This window comes from Octopus bimaculoides, chromosome 11, assembly GCF_001194135.2.
Source record: "Octopus bimaculoides isolate UCB-OBI-ISO-001 chromosome 11, ASM119413v2, whole genome shotgun sequence".
Classification (NCBI taxonomy): domain Eukaryota; kingdom Metazoa; phylum Mollusca; class Cephalopoda; order Octopoda; family Octopodidae; genus Octopus; species Octopus bimaculoides.
In genome coordinates, this window is record NC_068991.1 from 28,641,521 (window position 1) to 28,651,403 (window position 9,883).

At 37.1% G+C, this 9,883-nt stretch overlaps 1 protein-coding gene across 1 annotated transcript in view; it reads right to left on the reverse strand.

The window, feature by feature from the left end:
• Window positions 1-9,883, reverse strand: part of LOC106874263 (protein FAM161B) — an 82,467-nt gene that overhangs the window by 46,512 nt on the left and 26,072 nt on the right. The window contains exon 2 of the mRNA XM_014921923.2: window positions 8,461-8,533. Within this exon, the coding sequence (XP_014777409.1) occupies window positions 8,461-8,533 (73 nt within the window). The remainder of the gene's footprint in view (window positions 1-8,460; window positions 8,534-9,883) is intronic.

The window sequence follows — 9,883 nt, forward strand, 5'->3', positions numbered from 1 at the left end:
TTAATTGTTTCAGTCACAAGACTACAAGCATGCTGGCATATCACCTTAATGGATTTAGTCAAATGAATCAACCCCAGTATTTAATTTTAAGCATGATACTTATTCTATTGGTCTCTTCTACACAAACTGTTAAGTTACTGAGATGTAAGCAAACCAACACCATTTGTCAACCCATGGTACTTCATATTAAAACAGCATTCTCTAAGGGCTTCATTGCAGTGTACAGAGTTTTCATTGAAAACCTGTTCCTTTGAAGATATCTGGGCTAGCTTTAACCCTTTCCCAGCTGAATTATTTCTCAGTATGTGTTTTATTTTGAACTGTATTCTTTTTTTACTTAGAATGAATACTTTCTGATGTTTATTATTACTGAAAACATTCTTCTATTTAATATTGTATGCTATTAGATGATACACAATAAAAACCCATTCAGGCAATCATGAAACATCGCATTTTTTTAATACACATATTTTCTGATTATAATTATAAGAAAGCAGAAAAAGGAGTAAAAAAGAACAAGAGGATAAACATACTTTATTTGCAATAAACAGGCATTATTCATTTGGTATGGTAATTTTGAAACCAGGCTGTTACACATAGGGAAACATTATAGATTGGGTACAAATATTGAAAGTGTTTATGAATTTTTATTCTGCTACTGTCTCATTTCATTGCACAAATTTTACATTGTCTTGTTGAAATATTGGAATATTGGAATATCCACAGGAAAATATCCAGGAAAAAATAAATATGATAAGATGTCGAAAGTCTTCTAGTTGTTAGATGTGGAATATGCAGATAGTAGGGGACAAACACACACAAAAAGACACATTCACACACAAGAGAAAAGTTGAACCTAAGAAGCATCAGTTGTGGTGTGCAAGAGAGACGATTGCACTTGTATGGTCATGTGGCGAGAATGGATGAGGATAGCTGTGTGAAAAAGTGCCACACCCTAGCAGTTGAGGGAAACTGTGGAAGAGGTAGACCAAGGAAGACCTGGGATGAGGTGGTGAAGCACGACATTCGAACATTAGGCCTCACCGAGGCAATGACTTGTGATCGAGACCTTTGGAAATATGCTGTGTGTGAGAAGACCCAGCAAGCCAAGTGAGACCATAATCTGAGGTCTCTGCCAGGGATGTAGCCAGCCCACTTATGCATACTTTTCTTTCATTGGACACTAAACTCGGCTTGCGAAGACCTGTTGGAGCAAGTGAAAGCGAAATCATGATGGCACCTTTACCAGTGGAGCGCTAAGAGCACCGTCCGAGCGTGATCGTTGCCAGAGCAGCTGTTTGGCTTCCGTCCCAGTGGTACGTAAGTAGCACAATTTGTGTGTGATCGTTACCAGCGTCGCTTTCCTGGCACTTGTGCCGGTGGCACGTGAAAAGACATTCAAGTGAGGTCGTTGCCAGTGCCGCTGGACTGGCTCCTATGCAGGTGGCATGTAAAATACACCATTTTGAGCGTGGCCATTGCCAGTACCGCCTGACTGGCCTTCGTGCCGGTGGCACGTAGAAGCACCCACTACACTCTCAGAGTGGTTGGCGTTAGGAAGGGCATCCAGCTGTAGAAACTCTGCCAAATTGAATTGTGATGAAAATTAAATTGTCACTCATTGTGACCGAGGGTGCCAGGTAGCACCTAAATTGCTAGAAATAAGAGTTAAAACACTTAGAGCTGCAAGAAAGCACATTTTCATATATTGACAGGGAAGATAACTGCCCCATAAGCGAAGCTAGATCATTATACTAGACTAGTTTTGCCTGAAAATTAAAGGCTCATCAGTAATGACTACTGCACTGTCGAATGGTTTGGCTAAACCTGGACTGTCAGTATATATATTGGGTCATCCCATAAATAATGTGTTTTTTTCTCAAATGCATGAACTAAAAGTTGGAGAGGAGTGGGATAAATTACCTGCAACAACTTGCACAAAAGCAGGTAGTAATTTTACCGTTCGCTTATTCTTAGTGCAAGTTTTTAAGAGTGCAGTTCAATTTTAACAGTTATTTTTTTCAAAGCTATAATGAAAGTGACAAAAGAACATATTCGGCATATTTTGCTTTATGAGATCAATAAAGGCAACAATGCAACGGAAAGTGTGAGGAATATTAATGCAGTATATGGGGATCGGACATTAAGTGTAGGCCAGTGTCAACAGTGGTTTCAGAAATTCTGAGCTGGAAATTACAGGCTGGAAGACGAGCCTTGTCCTGGAAGATCTGTAGAGCTTGACGAGGACATCCTGCAAACCCTGGTTTAACAAAATCCCTTCATAACTGTTGAGGAACTAAAAGAGAAGCTTGGGTTCGGTCATTCAACCATTCATCAACACCTGTGTGCCATCAGAAAAGTCAGCAAATTGGGTAAATGGGTTCCTCACAAACTTTCTGAGTCTGATCGTAAGAAGAGAGTGAATATGTGCTCTTCTTTGCTGTCACATCTCACTAAGGAACGTTTTGGGGACCAAATAGTGACTACTGACAAGAAATGGGTTCTCTATAAAAATGTCAAGAGCCAAAGACAGTGGGTAGGGAAAGGAGAAATATCAGCACTCCAGTCTAAAGAAGGTCTTCACCCACGTAGGGTGCTGTTATCTGTTTGGTGGGATGTGAAAGGTTTAGTCCATTTTGAACTTTTAAACCCAACCCAAACAATAACAAAGGAGATCTACTGCAAGCAACTTGAGTGACTTAAGTCAGCGTTAGAAGAAAAACAACCATCAAGACAAAAGGTGTTCTTCCATCAGGATAATGCTCGGTTACATATAGCGAGGATGACATTCCAAAAGCTGGAGCAGATTGAATGGGAAATGATGCCCCACCCACCATATTCACCATATATTGCCTCATCTGATTATCATTTATTCCACAGTCTTCAAAATCATTTGGACAGAAAAAATATCAATTTTGTAGATGAGGTCAGAATAGCACTGGAGGAGTATTTTTCATCATGGACAAGTGAATTTTGGAAGAGGGGCCTTGCAAGTCTACCAGATAGATCAAGGGTGGGGAAAACCTCACCTGCAGGTACAGTTGCACCCGCAAGCTGATATACTTGTATGTACAAATTGTAGTCAATTTTTCAATTATAAAATTTATACAATATTTGTATGCCTATTTGTGATACAGGTCACATTTCCACTACGACTTAAAAGGGTCACATTCGAACAGAAATCGTCTGGTACTTGCCATTTGAATGGAAATTTTGATATCACAATAAAACACATTGCTATTTTAGTACCACCCACTTGAGACCCAACTACACTAGCTGAAAAATATAAAATATAAACGTCCAACATTCAGTGGTGGTGTTAATGAAGATGTTACGTGTTAATTTAATGTTAACTTATCTTTACTAATGTATATCGAATATACATAGATATATACAAGATTTACACAGATATAAGAGTTAGAACTTGTGACCTGCCCACGCACCTTTTTCTTAGGAAATTTTTGCCTACCACACAAAAGTCTTTTCCCAACCCTGAGACAGATGGAAGAGCATTGTAGAAAATGAAGGAGAGTATATTTTAGATTAAAAAAGAACTTTGTTTATCTTAAATTTGAAAATCAAAAGAAGTATTAAAAAAACTGCATTATTTATGGGATGATCTAGTATCTACCATATGAATGCTAATGTAAAAATTATAAAATAACAAGGGCAGCTATACACAATATAAAACCAAAAAGGAAAAATTCAATTGTCATTAATTGTGACTAAGGGTGCCAGGTAGCACCTGTATTACTAGAAATAAAAGTTAAAACTCTTAGAGTCATAAGAAAGCACATTTTCATATACTGACAGAGGAGATAACCATCCCATAATTGAAGCTAGATTACTATACTAGACTAGTTTCCCCTGTCAGTATATGAAAATGTGCTTTCTTGCAGCTCTAAGGGTTTTAACTGTTATTTCTAGCAATATAGGTGCTACCTGGCACCCCCAGTCACAATTAGTGACAATTAAATTTTTCCTTTTTGGTTATATATTGTGTATAGCTGCCTTCATCTTAATTATTTTATAATTTTCACATTAGCACTTTGCTAAATCAGCCACAAATTTACTCTGGGGTCCTGAATAATCGCCCCACCCCCTTATTAATTTTTCAGATTTTTCCATATCCACCACTTTTATTCCAACCTCCCGCTTATTAATTTTTCAGATTTTTTGCACACCCCAGCCGTTGATTAATTTTTTTAATCCCCCCCCCCCATTCACACACACACTTTTATTCCAACCCTCCTCCCTTATTAAATTTTGCTAATCTATCTCCAGTGAAATTTTATTGTAAGCTATTCATATTGATACAACAGTTGAAAAATCTAATAATTATTTTATTTTACATTAAAAACATTATACATATATATGACAAAAAAAGAACATTTCAAGAAATACCATATGTTATAAAATAAATAGGATATATAAACTAAATAACTAATTCTGGTTTTAGAAAAAAATCACAGGTGACAGCCTAGAAAATTTTAAAAAACGGATTTCTCATTTAGATACAGGGCCAACAATTTGTAGGGAAGGACAAGTGGATTAAAGCAGCCCAGTACATTATCGACCCCTCAGTGGGATTGAACTCAGAACATAAGATTGAACTCAGAATGTAAAGCTAACCTCAGCAGGATTGAACTCAGAATGTATTTGGCTATAACTCAATGCTATAAGGCACATTGCCCAATACTTAAGCACAAGGCCAGCAATTTAAAGGGGAGGAGAAAGTCGATTAAACTGACTCCCGTAACTAGTACAAAACAACAAACTGTTTATGCTTCAGGACAAACTTTTTATGGAATAAGATTTAACAACATCAACACAATTCAAGTAATTGCTCTTTGAACTTTTTCATAACATCATGGCAAAGAAAAGAGTATTTTGAGATGTGACGTATGAAAATTATTCTATAGAAGAAAAACAAGCACTTGCTATCATGGTGAACCAATGCAAAGAGGAGTATGATTCTGAATTAGAGTGAATGAAAGGGAAAACTCATTCTGATGCTTAAAGGAAACACCATATCTCAGACACTCCAAAACAGGGATATCTCCCCAGAGCATTTGTTTTACTCAAATTTGGCCGGTGTCAAAAACTCTGCTCAACTATTTGATTCTGCTGTTAAAGTTGCCAAATGCTGCTATGAAAAATATCTGAAAGGCAAACTTGACAGTGCTGAAAAAAAATCCAAAGAAACATTTCAGAGTCACTGGAGGAGGTCATAAAACAAAAGCATCAGGCATGAGAGATGCCTTGTTTGAATGGTTTAAATACAAACTCTGAGATAAGATTGATTTTGGTATCATTGCTAACCTGGGTGAACACTGTGATACATTCCCTAGACAAATGGTGGTTTTTCTTTGACAAACATATCTTGATTTCTGAATGATAAGGTAGCTTGTCCACTTCTTTCATTCCCTTGCAATGGTATTTGATCTCCATTGACAATTAGGAGGATCTACATGATCATTTGTTCAGGTCATTCAGCAAAGACTGAATGTTCATACATCATTTTCAATGGGAGAGTCCATCACGCACGCACGCACACACACACACACACACACACACACACACACACACACACACACACACATAAATATATGTATGTATGTAAATATGAATAAAGATAAAGATGGATAATTATACACCTATACATTTTTTTTTATTACAGTCTTTTATGTTGTATATTCTCTTTAAACTTGTCCAATGTGTTTCTGCTGCATAGATATCCTATGATGTGGTGTCTGTTTGCATCCTGCTTATTCAGTTGCATTAAAATTTCAATCAGGTTAAATGTATCCATGCAGCATTATTCAGTTTCCATCAACCAAATTCACTCACAAGGCTTTGGTTAGCCTGGGGCTATAGAAGACCCTATCCTAATGTATCAGTCTGTTGAAAGTAAGTAAGCTGAAACTCTGAAGTCACTGTCAACCTTTCCCTTGCATATATCAATGAATATGTACTCTTCAAAAAGTATTAAGTAATCCTTCAATTTCATATCCTGCTTTCATATATGTGGCTTAACATAAAAACATACATTAATGCATACATACATACATCTCACTTAAAGTGGAAGGAAGTCAATCACTTAAAGTGAATGGAAGTTGTGAAAGAGAGAAACCCAGGAAGACATGGGACAAAGTACTGAGCCTTGCAAAGGAGATGACAGAGGACTGGGATATGTGGCACCCACTACAACAGGACAAGCACCTCACTTTTATGAATATGGTCACCTGGTTTTATGCTGGGAATAATACGCAAGCATCACATATGAACAGCATCAAGTTGGTTGATGTGCTTTTGGTAAATGGTCCATGATTCAGCACTACAAAGCAATAATGTCAAAACCACCAACTTGTATACATCAACTTTCACCTTCAATGATACATCATGGCTCTTCCAAAGCCTATGGTAAAGCTTTCCAAAAGTGGAACTAGCCTTCCTGATTCTGGACTCAATTTCTTTATCCCTTTTAGTATCATTGGACACAACAGAACCAAGATCAGTGAAGGAGGAAACAGTTTTTAATGCTTTCCCATCAACATATACAGCAGGTGGATGGTCTTGAATGGGCTGATGAACAAGCCCAGTTTTCTTGATGGTGATGGTCAGAACAAAAGCCTTCAATACACATGAGAAGTTATCTAGAATCAATTGCATGTTCTTAAGAGTGTGTGCTACAAGTGCACAATTGTCTGTGAAGAGCAAATCTCGAACTGTTTGCACCAAAGTTGTAGAATGTCAAGAAAGTTATTTTAGTTGTTGCATCATAGCACAGTTGTGCTATGGCATTCTCCAGCCAATCAGGGCTAGGCACATATGAATACCAAAGGCAGTTCTCTGCCCATGAAGTGAAGTGGGAGTTTTAATCAGTTAGCAGAAAGACGGCAGACCAGCAACATCACTTCTTCATCATGGAACAGCCTCTTTGTTTTTCACACCAACTTCATGCCGCTAGCTCTGAATTATACCTGCCCTCAAACTCTGATTACATCATGAACAGCCTATTCCATTTATGCCAACTTTGCTCTGCAAAATTCTGGATGACATCAGCTCACTACTCCTGTCATGTTATGAGCAATATATTTTTGTTTACACTAGCTCCGTTCTTATTAGCTTATAATGACTTCCAACTGAATCTATTTTTCAAACATAAGTTATAATGTTTTCCCTGACTCATGCATACATCCAGGCTATGCTCTTACTACTTGTCAGCTCTTGTTAATTAAAAATTTATTTGTATAAAAATTGTCTTCTGATATTTTACCTTTTACCAACTTTCACACTATAAATTAGTGACTACATTCACTAAATTGGTGGCACTATAAATGGACTCCCACTAAAAAGTCTTAGTTTTTGCTTTGAAACATTGTTGGTTGAACAAACTACCACCAGTCCTGTATTAAAACTTTACTCCTTCTTTAACACCCTCCAATGCTGTTTCCAACATGACAGAGAAATGCAAAGCAAATAAGAGCAGTGCAAGAACACAACCTTGTTTTGTCCCTTTTGAGACTGTGAATGAATCAGACACTTCCCTGCCAGATCAAATAGAAGTCATTTTTCCTTGATGGAAAGAAATGATAACATTAAGCATCTTTTTGAGAACACCTAGCTTTCTATGGACAACCCAAAGAGCATCCCAGATACGGTATCAAAAGCTTTTGTTGGATTTGCAAAAGTGACAAAAAGGTTTAAATTGTGCTCGCAAGGCTTTTCCTGCATTTGCCTCAGACTGAACATCATATCCACTGTGCCTCTACCAGCCTGAAAGCCACATTGAGATTCAGACAACGCTAAGTTGGTAAGGGCACCATTTAGTCTGTTCAAGATAACCCTTCCAGGGATCCTCCTGGCAACACACAAAAGGGAAATACCTCTATGGTTGTCATATTCACATTTGTTGACTTTGTGCTGATAAAGATGGACAATAGAAGCATCTTTGAACTGGCAGTTGATGGAGTAACTGCCAGTTTTTGAAGGACAGTCCTCTGTGGTAGGATGTTGATCAGTTTTTCATCAACAATTGAGTTTATATTCAGAACATTTGAAAACTGCTCTGCTCAGCACTTCATGATCTCTTTTGTGTGTGTGTATATGTGTGAGTATACATGTGTGTATGAGTGTATATATATATATACACACACACACACAAACATGTACACATATACGTGTGTGTGTGTGTGTGTGTATGTGTGTATGTGTGTGTGTGTATGGATAGACACAGACAGACAAACTGACAGAGCTACAAACATAGACTGTCAAACAGACAGTCACAGTCATGCAGACAGACAGATAGATAAATCTATAGATATATACATACATACATACACAGACAGACAGATAAACAGACAGGTAGACAGATAAATAAACAAGAAGAAGGTAGATAGAAAGATAAGTAACAAATTAACTGAATGTCTAAAAGTACATGGCCAAAACTGAACTCACAAATTTGCTGATTTTCTCAACTGGCATGAAGCGGTTGTTTTGGATGGTATGGTATGTGTCGTATCAGGACAACCTTGAGATAAAAGAAGGCAAGAGAAAAGCATTAATGATGAGGACCTGATGAGAACTTTAATTCACTCACAAGGTATGAGTGTGAATTAAAGAATCAGTTCAAGAGAAGTGTATGAGGAGAAAGACAGATACACACACACACACACACACATTGATATATATATATATATATATATATATATATATATATCTTTTCTTTTATCTTTTACTTGTTTCAGTCATTGGACTGGGACCATGCTGGACCACCAACTTGATGAATTCTTAATCGAATGAATTGACCCCAATACACGACTTTTTAAAACCTGGTACTTATTTTATCGGTCTCAAACTGCTAAGTCACAAGGACATAAACACACCAACACTAGCTGTGAAGTGGTGGTGGGGGACAAACAAAGACACAAAGACACACACACTCACATAGACATACGTATATAACATGCTTCTTTCAGTTTCTATCAGCCAAATTCACTCACAAGGCTTTGGTCGGTATGAGGCTATAGTAGAAGACACTTGCCAAAGGTGCAAGGTGCAACAGAGTGGGACTGAACCCAGAACCATGTGGTTGGGAAGCAAGCTTCTTACCAATATATGTGTGTGTGTGTATGTGTGTGTGTGTATGTGTGTGTGTGTGTGTGTGCGTGCGTGTGTGTGTTAGATGATATATTAATAGAATTTCTGAAATACTTTCAAGATGCTTACATGCATATAAATGTACTTTTGCACAATGCAGTGGGAATGAATTTGAGTAACTATTAACATAATTTACTTTAAGGTATGGATGAATTAAACCTAGCCTTAACCTCCCCATTCTTATAACACCAGGTAGCTATTTTACTCGCTATGTGAATGTATGTGCACCAAACTACATGTGTGCATGTACATACATGTTCATGGATGCTTGTATGAGTGAGTGCACCTGCACCATACAACTTATGCATCTATATCTGTTAATGGTTATTTTTAATACTTTTCTCACTGTATTGCGTGTTTGTTCCTTTTTTGTAACTGTTATTTGATAATCAATCTTCAATATAAATGAAGCTATATCTTTTAATTTGCTGCTTTTCTTTACACGAAATGAGAAGATAGATTGCAGAACTATAATATATATATATATATATATATATATATATATATATATGTGTGTGTGTGTGTGTGTGTGTATGTATATATGATATATATGTATATTTCTTTTATCTTTTATCTTTTACTTGTTTCAGTCATTAGACTGAGGCCATGCTGGGCATCGTTTGAATGTATCAACCCCAGTACTTTTTTTTAAACCTGGTACTTATCCTATCGATCTCTTTTGCCAAAGCACTAAGTTACAGGGACATAAACACACCAACAC